The 17,138-nt window shown below is 40.6% G+C and overlaps 1 protein-coding gene across 1 annotated transcript; it reads right to left on the bottom strand.

Moving 5' to 3' along the window:
- Positions 1 to 11,537: 11,537 nt before the first annotated feature.
- Positions 11,538 to 13,286, bottom strand: LOC131605979 (uncharacterized). The gene has a single exon (XM_058878267.1). The coding sequence runs from the start codon at positions 13,284 to 13,286 to the stop codon at positions 11,538 to 11,540; it is 1,749 nt and encodes a 582-aa protein (XP_058734250.1).
- Positions 13,287 to 17,138: the final 3,852 nt, after the last annotated feature.

The following is a 17,138-nucleotide window of genomic DNA, read 5'->3' as shown; positions in this document are numbered from 1 at the left end:
AAGGAGTTATGGGATTCGTTCCTGAGAGATATGGAAGAGATTTTAGGGAAGGATGAAATGAATAGACTTCTTAACGAAGCCTGTTATAATTTTGATTCATCTTCCTCTTCCTCCTCAAGTTCCGTAGAATTCATTATGCAGACCGCCGCCCCTTTTGACGACGAAGTCATGAGCTACAAGACTAGCTCCTTCGACGAAGTCGAGATAGCAAAGCTCCCCCCCCCCCCCCTTAAAGGGATTTCCTCGACCGGGAATGAAGATGACTTGGTGCTTGAACCCTGTGGACCTGGGAGAGAGTTTGTACCCTTCGCCTAGCGAGTTCTAAGAAAGAGTTGTTCTACTTTTATCCGAGTGTGATAGAAGCTTTTGACGTAAGGATTCCCTTCTCGGGTTTTGAAGTCGTCATTCTCAAAACCGTGAACGCAGCACCATCACAACTTCGTCTGAATAGTTGGGGCTTCATAAAAGCCTTTCAGAGAGTTTGTGAGACCGTTTAGATTGTTCCTACAATAGGCTTGCTTTTCTCATTCTTCGAGATGAAGGGTTTAGAGAAAAATAGTTGGATTCAAATAAGTGGTATCCCTTCAAGAAGCTTTTTGATAGCTTACACCAGCAATTACAAGGACTATAAGGGCAAGTTTGTGAGAGTGAAGGGTGGACCGACTTGTCCCCAAGTCCTCTACGCAGCTGACGGCCACGCCCTCTTTCCTCACTACTGGACAAAAGACCATGTTCCTACATGTGGGTTCACCTTTGAGAAGCTAAGTGAAGTGGAGCGTGTTTGTTTGAAAGTCTTAGATTCTTTTAGAATGATGAATATTAAATCCTTGCTTCCGGTTCCGGATAAGGAACTTCTGACATTTCTTGGTAATGGCCTTTTTATCGGATAAGCATTTATTTTGTCTTTTTACGCATTTCTAATCAATGTGATTTTCTTTTATGCAGACAAAATGACTGATTTATCTCTTGCCGAGAAGAAAAAGCTTTTAATGCAGTCCTGTGTTGCTCGCTGGTCTTTGCTAAGTACCTCTGCAGTGACACCTCCTTTGCCTAGTATTCTCATTTCACTTGTGATGCTACTAACTGCGAGTCTGTTTTTACCGTCAGATGAGTAACACCCACCTCCTCAGCGAGCTTCATCCTGACTCTGAGTGCTTCGTATTCGACCTGGTTATTGCTAGCCTGGAATTTGAAACATGAAGAGTATTCTAGCCCGAAATCGTCAGGTCCATCGAGTACTATCTCGGCTCCGCTACCCTTAAGATTTGATGAACCATCAACATGGAGAGTCCAACCGTTGATGTTTTCCTCAGTATTCGGGGCACTTAATTCAACCACAAAGTTGGCCAATGCCTGAGACTTAATACTCGCTCTTGGGGTGAATTAAATGTCGTATTCCAACAACTCTACCGCCCATGTGACCATCCTTCCTGCTAAGTCCGGCTTCATAAGTATCTGCTTTATTGGGTAATTTGTTTTGACAGTGACTTTATGCCGGTCTTAGATTCCTGGCAGTGATAACTAACGCCAGGGCCAATCGTTCAATCTTCTAGTACCTCTGTTCTGCATCTTTCAGCACTTTACTTACATAATACACTGGTCTCTCCCCTTCTCCACTATCTTGAACCAGAACCGAACTCATGGCATTGTCTGTTACAGAGAGGTACAACATCAAGGGAGAGTATTCCTTTGGCCTGGTTAAGATTGGTGGAGATGAAAAGAACTATTTTACGGCCAAGAATGCCTCTTGGCAAGCAGGTGTCCATTCAAATTCTTTAGCCTTCCGAATTGCTACAAATAAATAAATGGCTTTGTCGCCTGCACAAGATAAGAAACGGGACAGAGCCACCAACCTACCCTTCAGTTGTTGAACTTCTGTTTTGGACGAAGGGCTTCTCATGTCGAGGATTGCTTTGCACTTGTCGGGATTGGCTTGGATTCCCTGACTTGTGAGCATAAAACCGAGAAACTTCCCGGCTTGAACTCCAAATGTACATTTCTCTGAATTCAGCCTCATGTCAAAACTTCTCACGGACCTGAAATTTTCGGCCATATCCTCTATATGTCGTTTGGATGCTAGAGTTTTGACCACCATATCATCCACGTACACCTCCATATTTCTGCCAATCTGGTTGGCGAACACTTTGTCCATTAACCTCTGGTAGGTATCCCCTGCATTTTTTAGGCCAAAAGGCATCACGTTATATTAATAATTGTTATGGTCGGTCATGAAAGCAGTGAAACATGCATCAGTCGGGTTCATGCGGATTTGATTGTATCTGGAGTACGCGTCCATGAAATTGAGGAGACGGTACCGGGAAGATTCGTTGATCATGCGATCTATTGGAGGCAAAGGATATGGGTTCTTTGGGCATGCTTTGTTTAGATCTGTGAAGTCGACGCACATTCTCCACTTGCCGGATTTCTTCTTCACCATGACAACATTAGACAGCCATGTCGGGTACTTGATTTCCTTGATGAACCTAGCCTCTAACAGCTTCCTGACCTCCTCAGTAATGGCTTTCTTTTTTCGTCACCACCTTTGCGCTTCCTTTGAGAAATCGGTTTCTTCCCGGGGTCAAGCGCCAAGTGATGGCACATGATTGGGTCGATATCGGGCATGTCTGAAGGCTTCTAGGAAAAGAGATCAATGTTTTGGCGCAGAACTTCCACTATCTCAGTTTCTTCCCCTTGGTCTAGGTTGACTCCCAAGTAGGTCACCTGCAACGGATCATCCCCGAACTGGGTCTTTTTGGTCCCTTCATAAGGAGACAGACTGTCCTCGAGGGGATTAGCTCGAGGATCCAGGTCAACCAAGTTAATTGTGTCCATTTTATCTTTTCCCGGGTCCTGAGGTTGTGTTTTCTTGTTCAGCTTTAGAATGTCCTTATAACACTTCCTTGCCAAGCCTTGATCTGCTTTAACGATTCCTACACGTCCGTCTCCAATGGGATACTTCATTATGAGGTACAGTGTTGATAGAGCGGTTTCCAGGGCGTTGCATGAGGGTCTTCCGATTATAGCGTTGTAAGGAGACACCGAATTCACTACCAGATATCTGACTTTGATAATCTTTGCATTCTCGCCGCTTCCAAAGGTAGTAAGAACGGGTAGGTGCCCCATAATTTGAACATGTTTGCCAGCGAAGCCAACGAGTGTGCCTCAAAAAGGAAGCAACTCGACAATGTCGAACTCCATTCCTCAGAATGCCTCCCAATAGAGTATGTCAGCGGAACTACCTGAATCCACAAGGACTCGTTTCACGGTCCAATCACGGATTTATATCTTGATTACCATGGGGTCATATTCATGGGGCATGATCCCCATAGCATCTCGTTTGGAGAAACCGGCCGGGGTCCTGTTCACCTTCGGGTACCATAGTTTCGGATATGTGCATGACAGCTCAGGCGTACTTCTTGCGTGAAGAACTGGTTTCTCCGTCGCCAATAAATCCTCTAGCGATGGTATTAAAGGTGTGGTGGACCGTTGTGACTTTGTGGGTAGTTACAACTTCTTTGCCTTTCTTACGGCGTAAGGAGTCCGCGGGTTCTGGCTCCCCCATGTCGGGAAGTTTCTTTCGATCATCTTTCGTGTAAGCGGACAGGTGTCCCATCTGGATGAGCTTCTCTATTTCCTTCTTCAACTGCTTGCAATCATTGGTGGTATGCCCCCGAAGATGATGATAATTGCACCATGCTTCCGAATCTCCACCCAGCATGGCGTAGCCTTTTTCAGCTTGGGAGGGTCTGGTATGAGAATCAGATGGGATACTTCCCGAAATATGTAACTCATTCTAGTGCTTAGAGTGGTGTGCGCTCCTTCCCGCTGTTGGGATCATTGAAGCGGCTTCTGCGAGGACCTTTCGTCTCTCCTTTCCCGGGGAACAACTCGTTGAGGATCTTGCTTCTTTCTATGATCTCCCTTTTGAGACTTTGGCTTCTTGGAGGAATCCTGAATTATTTTCTCTTGACTACTGTCTTCCCCTTTTATGTAGTGTAACACCCTGGATTTCCGCTTACCCCGCAGGGCTTCCGGCCTACCAAGCATGTCACCAGCTTAATCAATAATCCCCCCTAGGTCCGCTTATCGGCTGCCCAGGAAATATTGTTTTTGCCTCCCGCAGGAATCGAACCATGTACCTAGGGGTTAAGTACATATTCATAGCAATTCCTGCTACCAATTGACCATATGGTCAAGTGGTAGCAGGAATTGCTATGAATATGTACTTAACCCCTAGGTACATGGTTCGATTCCTGCGGGAGGCAAAAACAATATTTCCTGGGCAGCCGATAAGCGGACCTAGGGGGGATTATTGATTAAGCTGGTGACATGCTTGGTAGGCCGGAATCCCTGCGGGGTAAGCGGAAATCCAGGGTGTTACATTAAAAGATTGAGCTATTTTAATGTAACACCCTGGATTTCCGCTTACCCCGCGGGGATTCCGGCCTACCAAGCATGTCACCAGCTTAATCAATACTCCCCCCTAGGTCCGCTTATCGGCTGCCCAGGAAATATTGTTTTTGCCTCCCGCAGGAATCGAACCATGTACCTAGGGGATAAGTACATATTCATAGCAATTCCTGCTACCACTTGAGCTACTAGCTCAATTGGTAGCAGGAATTGCTATGAATATGTACTTATCCCCTAGGTACATGGTTCGATTCCTGCGGGAGGCAAAAACAATATTTCCTGGGCAGCCGATAAGCGGACCTAGGGGGGAGTATTGATTAAGCTGGTGACATGCTTGGTAGGCCGGAATCCCCGCGGGGTAAGCGGAAATCCAGGGTGTTACATGTAGCATTCGACCTGAGTAATGATCTCGTCCATATTGGACGCCAGCTTCTGGGCTAGTGACTCATTGAACTATCCGGCCCAGAGTCTATTTTAGAAGACTCCGACGAACAACTCATGATTGGGGTGAGAGACCTTAGTGGTTTCTTCATTGAATCGGGCGAGGTACTCCCTGAGAGACTCGAAGTGGCCTTGCCGGACTGTGAACAGAGTAGTAATGGACACCTTTCGATGCCTAATGGCCGAAAAGTGTTGGACCAACCTTTTAGTGAGATCTTGGTAGCTCGAGATGGACTACCGAGGAAGGCTCATGTACCATCTCAAAGCTACATCTTTTAATATGCCAGCCATAAGCTCGGTGAGGCCTATCACCGCCATTTGATTATTAATGGAGAGGACATACTCTTGAGAATCAGTTTTGCGTCATAGGTAGCTAGGGACGGTGGCCGGAAGTTCTCAGGAACCGTATCTTCCTAGATTTCTTAAGAGAGAGGTTGGGCCTCAAAAGGATCATCCTCAGGAGGAGAGTCCCCCTGACTCTGCATGCAGCTGTTGAACGCTGTCTTGCAGTGTCTCATTATTTTGGCGCAATTCGTCGATCATGGTCAGCATTTAAGTCGTATCTAGTTGTGTTTCTAACATTGTTCCTTATGAGCATGGTCTGGGACAAATTTTCACCGAGTTTCCACAGACGGCGCCAATGTTCTTGTGTAAAAACCAGTTTATAAAGTGAGCTTGCCCCTATGATGAGGGAAGCTGCTAAACGAAGAGTGCTTGTGAATAGCTTTGGGGATTTTGAGGCTATGTACTGAACACTTCGCTCCAAGATGAATGTCCTGCTTATCCCTTTTGCGGGAGCCCCTATTTGTAGCTTCATTTTGGCCCTTAAGAAAATTGGTGAATTACGACGGCTTTAACAGCCACAAATTGCAAGGCGCAACAGTTGTGTAACTGTCGCGAAAACGCGTGTCTCCAGGGTGTATTACGACGGTTGTTAAAACAATCGCCCCAACCGTCGTCATCAACCGCGACGGGTATGAAACTGTCATGAGTTGCAAGTAGCAACGGTTACAAACCGTTGTGAACTTTAGTTTGAATTATTTTTTTAATTCTGGTTGCGACGGTTTCAAACTGTCATAAATTACAATTAGCGACGATTATAAACTGTCGTGAATTTTAGTTTGAATTATTTTTCCAATCCTATTTGCGACGATTTCAAAGTATCTATTTATATTACATTTAATTTTCAAATAAATTCTAGGGTTTGTAACCCCAGCCTAATATAATAATTTTAAAAAAGCTAACCAATAATTAAATGTTAACTAGTACATTCAAAATATATTGAAACAAATGTGATTTCGAGAATTTTAATAACTAAATAGAGACATTTCTTAATATCAAACATAACTTAACTAAGGAATACATCAAAATTCATAATTAACCTGAAACAATTGTAACGATAAAATTTCTAATACAGCTTCATAGAAAGAATGTTCTTCTAAAAAACTTGTCAAAGAGAGCTTTGTTGGTAATAAAAGATGAGAAAAAATATGCTTTAGCTCCGTAGCCACACAAATTGTAGATGCAACAAGTGTTGTTCTATGAAGATTAAAACACTAATAAGTACTTGAAATTCTATCGGACTGCAATTCCTCTAAACTATTTGTTATTGGATTCATGAACAAGACATATTTGTTAATGCTTCAAAAAAGGAATATATTTCACCAATTAATGAATCAAACATAGCAGGTAGAATCAACCAGGCAGGCAGAATCAACCATCTATAGGATCAATCAATACAAATATATTGGTATCAGGTAGGCATGACAGCATAGCAGCATAAGATGACTCATCTAGTTATCTAGTTACCTTGAATCTAGTGGCGACATCATGTGTTGCAAGCATAGAAACATATGGAGATGACTCATCTCTGTCATCTTTAACCTTCATTCCACCTTAAAATCAAATTTCAAAAGCAATAAATAAACCAAAACCTTTGAAGAGTGTCTATGTAGATTCAGCCAGAAAACAAATTAGTAAGTTCATGATTAGTTATAAATAGTGTCCACGTTATGAATCAATAGTTTAAAGAAGAGTTGGATATCTTGAATGTCACTACTTAAACTAGATTGAAGTTTCTTTATGGGATTTTCTTGAATTAACTCTTATTTTGTGTATGATTCACAAGTTTTGGAAATTCTGATGTACTATAAACTTATTTGGCACTATGTCTCTTTCCAAGCTATCATGTATTTATTTATATGTAGCCATCATGTATTGGTAACCGTTTTGGTTATTGATCAAAGCTTTTTTGTGTTAACAATATAACTCTAGTTTGAAACTTGTGCTTTAGGTATGTGATGAGATTAAAGTAAATAAAAGTGATGTTACATACATTAACAGTATTGAAATTGACTCAGATGAAGCAAATTCAAAGTCTTTTAGAAAAGTTAAACCAGATGAAATACCTTGTATGCCTTCCAACATTGATCTTGATGAGCAGAGTCACACTGAATCCAGAACTGTGAGCATCTCGGCACGCGGTTCTTCAACCCAGACCACAAACTCTTCCAGTCGGTTTCTTTCTCGGTTTCATTCAGGAAATATAAGCTTCAAACTTAGCATAACCACCAACTTAAGATCATCTCGATCTTGTCGTGATTCTTCGCCGAGTGTTCATATATTTAACAATGAAAATGAGCTTAGTCTCCATAATAGAAATGAAACTCAACAATGGGTATTTTGTAAACTATGCATACTGAGTAGCTTCAGAATTTCGGTAAATGTTGCCTGCAAATGAGAAGTAAATGTTATACTTTTAAACAAGAGAAAACCTTAACTGGAGAAAGCATGGTTAAGATTAAAATCAAAACATTAAGAGGTAGGATCGACACAACAGCAATGTTAATCTAGTTCTATAAATTCCACAAGTAATGATGAAGGAATTAATCACTGGGATTTGACTTCTCTTTGATTTTGCCCTTTCTTTTAGTAACCTGTGCCTTTCAAATACAAAAAGATTCATTTTAAAGATGTTAACTGTAACGCCCCAGAGAATTACAAGGACACAATTTTGTATCACAAGCAAGCACATGCCCACAATCAACCATTAACTAATACGATAAAAAAAACGTAATATGCTCAATAGCATCCAAATTGCCAAATTGCTATAAGACTAAGCCATAAATTAATATTGTACCGATGAACTAAACATTAATAAAACAATAACCATCAAGTTGCATAAAAACAAATTTCTACTCAAGTATATAGCCAACAAAATTAAACTAAACACATAACAGAAAAATTTTAATAGCAATAATATTTATTAGGACTAATTCAAAGCTTCATGACAATGTATATTATATAATATAATAATATAATAATTTTCTTTAATCTATGATATCTCACACTTTATCCTATTGCATGTACTCATGCACTACACCATAAATAACTCACCTTGAATAAGTTATTACATTTACAATGCACTCATATATCACCAGAAGAAATAGTTGTAATAGGAAGCCTTATATCTATCAGATACAGTCGTATTATCCAACCACCATATAGTAATAAATTATATGAGTAATCAAAATTTTGATGGAATAAATAGTAGCATGTTAGTTTAAGAATAATATTCCTTAACTATACACACTCGGTTACTCATTACACAGTAGCACTGGCAATTCAGTTCTTTTACTTTAAACCAAAATCTTAAATTTTAGATTTTCAATTAATGACACGACATTAATTCAGTGTAAATTTATGGTTTGGAATGTGTACAGCTTCACCATCCATCCTCATTGCTGCTGTTGTCACTCGAAGTCTCCCATTCCGAATCACTAGTCATAGTATCCATCAATTATACATCTGTCACAATATTTTGACAGTAACATAAATCCGAACCAAACCAAAGGATAGACACATATCAGAACCTTCTTACTCTTACTCTCTGCAAATCAGAACCCTCTTACTCTTACACTCTATAAATCCGAACCAAACCAAAGGATAGACACATATCTTGTTAGACTGGCTTTGAGTTCATCTAAAGTTATTAGATCACTTCTATTAGTATCCATAACCTGGAAATTTCTCTCAAACCAAAACATTTCTCCTGAAATAGACATACCAAGTACCAGTAGTTTGGAAACAGAAACAAAACCTAAATCCTAAAATCAAAACAAACATAATCAACAAATGATATCGTGGGCATTAAACTGAATAAGCCCTAAATCCCCAAATCGAAACAAACATCATCAAGGAAATACAAAACATAAAAATGAGAGTAAAACATACCTTCGCTGAGTTTCTTATAAATAAGATGTGCGAGAAAAATGATTAAGCAATTATGAGATTTGATAGAATAAGAACGGTTTACAATTTTTGAAAAATGGAATATGGTTTCATTTTCGATGGAAAAATGACAAGGGTTTACGATTCTGAAAGAAAATGAAATCATAGCCGCGTGGATTGAAAAATTGGTAAAGGGACACGGCGGCGCTTGGGGGAGAACAATCGAGAAATTTGAGAGCGGGCAGTCGGTTATTGCAATCGTCTTAGCCTTCCACCTATGTATTTTGGTTAAACAAAAAGAGTGTAGGTTGCCTTCACTTTACGTGTAATATTTTGTCAGGGTGTATTTGATTAGCTAAAAAATAGGGACGAGATATGACAAAAAAATATTTGTCCAACGTTTGATTTAAAAAATAAATAAAGGATAGCACAAATAAAAGATTGATGGACTGGACAACTATCTAATATTTTGTAACCCGCTTAACCATGTACAACTAAATGAAAAATACTATAATATCTTTGACTTCTTTTATTTAATAGCAACTACTGCTCAGGAAACCTAACACCTCCCTCTGCAATACGGAAGCTACTTACTTTGCAATACGGCAGTTTACTTTTTCACGTCACTTTCTCAAGTGACAAATTCAGGTATCATGTCCATTTTTATATTACTTTTTCTTGTATGTGTTGTTATGTATCATCATATTATCATATCATACTAAATTATAATCCTAGAAGTTCTTCCCACCAAAAATTCCCGCCAAAACTTTTAATAAATAATAAATTAAATTAAAAATTAATTAATTAAATAAATTAAAAACTCCTACTACTTCAAAAATAAAAAAAATTCAAATAACCATGTTTAAAAAAAAAATTTACACCAAAAACCAGGTTTTCAGGAAAATTACCTGTATGACCAGGTTTGGGAGGTGGTCTCCACGTAGGAGCCACCTCCCGTGGCGCCAACACCCAAAACCCCCTTCATATGCGCCACCTGGGGTGGCGCCATAGTGCAATTTGATCATTCAAGCCACCTGGGGTGGCGCATACATGCATGCTCTTTTTTTTTTCTTCTTGTTTTAACATTTTTTTGTTTAATTTTTTTTTATTTTTAAAATTGTTTTTATTTTAACATATTTAAAAAATATGTTCTTCCCACCAAAAATTCCCGCCAAAACTTTTAATAAATAATAAATAAAATTAAAAATTAATTAATTAAATAAATTAAAAACTCCTACTACTTCAAAAATAAAAAATTCAAATAACCATGTTTAAAAAAAAAATTTACACCAAAAACCAGGTTTTCAGGAAAATTACCTGTATGACCAGGTTTGGGAGGTGGTCTCCACGTAGGAGCCACCTCCCGTGGCGCCAACACCCAAAACCCCCTTCATATGCGCCACCTGAGGTGGCGCCATAGTGCAATTTGATCATTCAAGCCACCTGGGGTGGCGCATACATGCATGCTCTTTTTTTTTTCTTCTTGTTTTAACATATTTTTTGTTTAATTTTTTTTATTTCTAAAATTGTTTTTATTTTAACATATTTAAAAAATATATATGTTAAATTAGCGCAGATAAGATCAGTGAATCGGCTAATACGAGCGTTCATGGAAAATATTAATTCATTCATTAATTAAAAGGTACATTGAAAATAACCAACAAAAAAACTAAAACATCTAAGAAATTACTTCGATTAAAACAATGTTATTGGGTTCATGCATCATTTGAATGCAATCAATGTCGTATTCCACGTTATCCCATAAACTTATCGTTGCTCCAGTCACAGTATCGACCCTTGTTTTAAGCCTCTTGATGCTTCTTATTTGTTCGCCTGATTCGTACTCCCCCTCTAAAAAAGTCATGAGAGTCCTCTTGAGTTGCTCGACGGAAGAGATATTCCAAAACATAACCGGCATGGGAGGTTTGACGGGAAAGAATATGACATGTCCGTTCCTTCTGCGATACTCCGGTTCAGGTTCGATACGCCATGTTGATCTCCGGGGCGGCGGCTCTGTTGTCCGGTGACATCCATCTGGCCGAATGCGAGACATTGTTGTGTTTGTGTAATTGTTTGGTGTTTGGAGTTTGTGTTTCTGTATGTAAACTCAACCCTAGGAACCCCTAATTTATAATAGTAGTGGGTAGTTAAGGAGTATTGTTGCGTACTGTTTACAAGCACACCTAACTTGTATGATAAATGAAGGCATACTGATCAATGCATGGCTTGATGGGACTAGACGAAAGCATGCGTATTTGACTGTCCAAAATACAGACTGAAAGTATGGGTTATGAAGACAATTTCACTACAAGACAAATACATAACTAGTTGATTTAATAAGAGATAATACAAATACATAAGCGGTACAAATACATAAGCGGTACAAATACATAAGCGGTACAAATACAAATACTTAAGAAGTACAAATACAAATACAAAATACAAATGACATACAACTAATTATTGGTGGAGGTTGATCCACGGTTAGGACAGGTATTTTTATTGTGCCAGACTTCACGACATATGCCACACTTTCGTACCATTTTCTCATGATCCATCTCGGTTATGATCCGGGTGCTGTTTGGTCGACCTCTTTTCTTTCTCCACATGTTGTCATTATACCAAACCACGTCCCCTTCATACGCAGGCCAATAATCCTCCTTTGCCATCACTTGAAATGCATTGTTGTACACTCCGAGCAAGGTATCCGCCTTGTAAATGGGAGATAAAAGTGCTAATGGATCTTGATGCGCATACGAACATGCTGTAATTATATGAGAGCATGGCATGCGAAAGGCTTGAAATTTTCCGCAATCGCACCACCCTTCGTCTGTAAGAACCCTGTATTGTTGTCTCGGAAGGCCCTCGTTATGGTCAATTGTTTCTTTAACACTAAAGGTCCGGTTGAATCGTTCGAAAGATGTCACAATGTGGCTGTTGGCTTTGGCAGATTGCTCTTTCATGAATTTGGCGCAGGTTTCGCTGAATACTTGCCCGGATTCTAGAACTGCACTCCAACGCTCACCTCTTCGTGCGAAAAGAGAAGCCATCCTATAGTATGTTGCTTGCACCAAGGCATTAATCGGAAGGTGTCTGATGCCCTTAAACACTCCGTTCATAGACTCCACGAGATTTGTAGTCATGTGCCCCCATCGCTTCCCGTTGTTGTATGATCTGGTCCATTTCTCTCTAGCAAGATTGTCCACCCATCTGCATGCATCTGAATTTGTCGCTACAATTTCATTTCGATAATATTGGAACGTCGGTTGAGTCAATGCATATCCGGCATTGACAAGAGTCTTCCAAAGAGCCCTGTCCTTTATCTCTCGCATGAAATTTTGTGCATTGTGTCGAATACAGTAAACATGCGTTGAAGGTGGGTTTTGCCACCCGTTTGCTGGATTGTTGTACGCACTCTCGATGGAAGCATGTCTGTCTGAAATCAAACAGCGTCCAGGTTGGGGGGCAACGTGTGTCCGAAGATTTCTGAGAAAGAAACCCCAACCTCCAGCAGTTTCTCCTTCCACAAGAGCAAACGCAACAGGAAAAATGTTACTATTTCCGTCTTGTGCCACAGCCATCAACAAGGTCCCTTTATATTTTCCGTACAACCAAGTGCCATCTATTTGAAGAATTGGTTTGCAATACGCAAATCCTTGAACACATGGGCAGAAAGCCCAGAAAAGCCTGTGGAATATCACATTTCCTTCAAGGCACGTTCCGTCTGGAGATTGCGCCAGAAGGGTCTCTAAAATAGTAACAGTTCCAGGAGCATAAATTTGAAGCGCGTATAAGAAACGTGGGAGTAGTTTGTACGAATCCTCCCAATTTCCATACACAAGTTCGATCGCTATGGTCTTCGCCAGCCACGCCTTTCTATAAGACGGAGTGTAATTGTAAGTTGCAACGATATGAGAGATTATCGTTTTCACCTTTAACGATGGATCTTTGTCAACTAAAGGCAAGATTTCTTGACATATAATGTCATAACTTAGCTTACGGTGATCTTGTGAAACATTTGTGTTAACACACGTGTGATCTTGGGAAATATATCCTATCACCCATGAATCACTTCTCTTTCTATATGATGCATGCAACTTGAATCCACAAGCAGTGTTTCTACACTTAATTTTGTACATCTCAACGTTGGCGCGATCAACTTTAAAATAAACATTGTTTGCCATATGAAATCTTTTTATGGCCATGATACACGCCTCCTTTGAACGAAATTTGTCTCCTTCTTTTAGCCGTGCATCTGTTTGAGTGTATGGATCATTGTCGATGGTTCATCCCCATCAAAGTTCAAGTTCCTCATGTGCGCTGGAGGCATATGCACTTGATCCGGTGGCACAACAACGTCCGGTTCGTCTTCACTTTCCTCGTTGACCAAGTTATCAACTTCTATTTCCGGTGCTTCTTCTTCTTCATCTACAACGTCGACCTCTGCTTGCTCGTCTTCAAGTGCATAAATGACTTGTGACTCAACCAATTGTGCGGGTTGAACTTCTGGTAGAGTAACATACAGTTCTATGTAGTCGTAACCAGAATACTCATGATTGGCGAACATATTTTGCACGTCTTCATCATCTTTGATCTCAACTTGGATAAACTTCACCGGGTTGTCCCCACGAAGAAATCGATATTGGTAAAAAATTTGGAATACACCACCCAGTGCAAGCTTCGTCTCTAATCTCTCTTTGAAGTAACTAAAATTTACTTTTCTGCTTAAACAAAATCGTGTAACCTCAGTGTTTCTAAACAGAAAACCAACTTCTTCGTTGTCATATGTCTCGCCAAAAACATGAGCGTTGATAATATATTGTGAAGGGGCCATTGTTGAGTGTGTAGTCAGATGTGTAATGAGATGTGTAATGAGTTGTGTTATTTTTCACATTAGAGGCTTCCTTTATGTAGATGAACATTGGATGAAGTCAGTTAGGGTTTATGAATGCGAATACTAAGTTGTGCGTACTGTACAATCACATGCGAATAAAGTTGATGGAAAATGAATGCCTGTATCGTCACAGACGTACTGAGTTGATTTGAGGTATGCATGACATTGCTGCACAGTCGACTTGACCAGACACAGCCATACTGAGTTGTGCGTACTGTACAATCACATGCAAATAAAGTTGATGGAAAATAAATGCCTGTATCGTCACAGACGTACTGAGTTGATTTGAGGTATGCATGACACTGCTGCACAGTCGACTTGACCAGACACAACCATACTGAGTTGTGCGTACTGTACAATCACATGCAAATAAAGTTGATGGAAAATGAATGCATGTATCGTCGTAGACGTACTGAGTCGAGTTGCGCATACTGTGCACTAATTATTTGCGGTGAAACAGCACCAAGAAACCCTAAACCCTAAAATTTAAAAATAAAAAATAAAAAAAAATTAAAAGCATGTTGGCGCCACCCCAGGTGGCGCATATGTGAAAAAACTTACCAGGAAGGCGCCACCCCAGGTGGCGCATATGTGTAGTCTTATTTTATTTTATTTTTTTGCCCTAATTTTCTTAGTTGGTCCCCACACGTAAAACCCTAATTTGGCCCACTCTTATGGGTGCATGTGATCTACCTGCAACCAAACACTGTATGCATGCATGCTTAGTCAATTCGGCACAGAACACGGGATGCAGGCACGTCTAGTCTATTTTGTACAGAAACAGAATGCATGCACGCCTAGTCTATTCTGCCCAAAACACAGAATGCATGTGAACCCATCTTTATTACTTTGAGATCTGTATCACATGCATGCTCACCACTTGGCTGTCATGCACTAAACATCAGCAAAAACCATCCCCTCTAGAAAAATACTCTCATAGAATACTCTCCTTTCATCAACATTTCATCTGTTATCTTCACAAACACTTATCATTTTCAAATCCGCAGAAAACTTTTAGAGTTCTTGAAAATGGCTCAACAACTTCTTACCATGGGTGAAACCCACAGAGGAACTAGAGCGAACTTGGCGACATATGTAAGTTCATACTTATTTATTTCTAAACATCTATACTTATATGATAGCCAGTTTAATCTATTTATTTGTGTTTTTTAGAATGTTGACTGATTCCGTACACGTTCTCACGCCTATGTTGAACCTGACGAGAGGATTATTCCGAATCTACAAGCATGTGGCTTCGGACATGTCATAAAAATGCACGACAACACCATAGACAGAAAATTCATCCTTGCCTTACAAGAGTGATGGAGGCCTGAAACCCACACGTTTCATCTTCCAATAGGTGAGTGTACGATTACTCTAGAGGATGTATATATGTTGCTTGGCCTGCCCATTGATGGCAAGGATGTTAATGGATCTGTTCAACATGCTAATTCACTATGTGAGAGAGTGTTGGGAAGATATCTAGTTGTGCAGACTCAAGGTTCAATAGGCCAGGGTATCAGTCTGGCCTCCCTTAGATCTTATTATGATGAACTCATATTGAGCGACAACTCTGCCGAGGACTATGTTTGGTTAATGACTAAGGTCTATATCATGCTGATATTTGGTAACCTTTTATTCCCAGAGTCGACAAGTAACACTGTCAACTTTTTTTATTTAAGTAAATTTGATAGCATTAGCAAGATTATGAAATATAGTTGGGGGTCTGCCGTTTTGGCGATGTTATACCAATCGCTTTGTAAGAACGCGGTTGCCGACAAGTGCACATTCTATAGATGTGCGTTCCTCCTACAAGTATGGGGTTGGTGGAGACTGCCTACGCTATCTCCTGCAGGCAGGAACAACTACACGTTCCCTTACGCAACAAGGTACATCTTTTTCAACGCTATCCCTTGACTGCTAACTCTCTTTTATATAAAAATCTGAAATGACTTGCTCTTTTTTTATAGGTTCTGTGGTCCTAAATTGGATTACAGTAAGAATCCGAGGGGGAGTGTTGTTTTGTATCGGCAACTATTGGATCACCTCCGAGCTGAAGATGTATTACCACTAAACTTTTATATGATCATATAGATGTATTACAATCCATCATCTTTTTTAATAATATATTATTCTTTTCTCCTACGCAGTTTAATTGGAGACCATACTTGATGCTAGACCATGAGCCCAACGAGAGTGACCAAGAAGTTTGGACTGCAGTGACACCTATAATAAGGTTCAACATCGTGGAGATGCACCAATCTGACCGTGTGAGACTCCAGTTTAGCATGCATCAACCAATCCTGGATCCCCCCACTAATCTGGGTCGTTGGCATCTTAGAAGAGTCAATCACCAACGGGATCACGCAGATTATCATTCATTCGCACCTGAACTTTGTGAGATGTGGAAGCAGCGTCGCCACCGTCTACTACAATTCCCTGTTGCCCAACTCCCCATATATCCAACCGCGGACTACGTTGCTTGGTATAGAACAGTCATAACCCCCGATATGTATGTGTCCGACCCCTACTACCTACACGACCCCCGCCAACAGCAATACAACCAACAACCACCCCAACAACGTCAACAACGCCAACAACGCCAAACCTCCGAACAACCTTACCATGAAGAATATCAAACAACACCAACGCCCTACCAAAGTCAACCCATCCAACAACAATCATGGGGCTTCACCCAACAACTCCATGACGCCGACCCCTCTACTAGGCTACCCATCCAACAACAATCATGGGGCTTCACCCAACAACACTACGACGCCGGCCACTCCACCTCCACTAGGCAACCCATCCAACAACAATCATGGGGCTTCACCCAACAACACGACGACGCCGGCCCATCCAACTCCAATAGGCAACCCAGCCCCGACATGGGTCTAGATGACGAATACGACCCAAACGGGCAAATGATCACTCAATCGTCACAATACCAACAACATAGTTACTCCACACCCCAACTATCACAACACATACAATATGGCTACACCACACCCCAACAAACAATGCCTTTTTTCCAAGGCCAATCAAGCGCTGGGTTTTACCGACCATATGACGCAACTCCACCGCCAAGACCAATCTTTGAGGGCATGGGGACCCGACTGTTTGACAGCAGGATCCAAGACTACATATCCAACGAGCGCATGAA

This window comes from Vicia villosa, linkage group LG5, assembly GCF_029867415.1.
Source record: "Vicia villosa cultivar HV-30 ecotype Madison, WI linkage group LG5, Vvil1.0, whole genome shotgun sequence".
In the NCBI taxonomy this organism is placed as follows: domain Eukaryota; kingdom Viridiplantae; phylum Streptophyta; class Magnoliopsida; order Fabales; family Fabaceae; genus Vicia; species Vicia villosa.
This window is presented reverse-complemented; position numbering and strand designations above follow the sequence as displayed.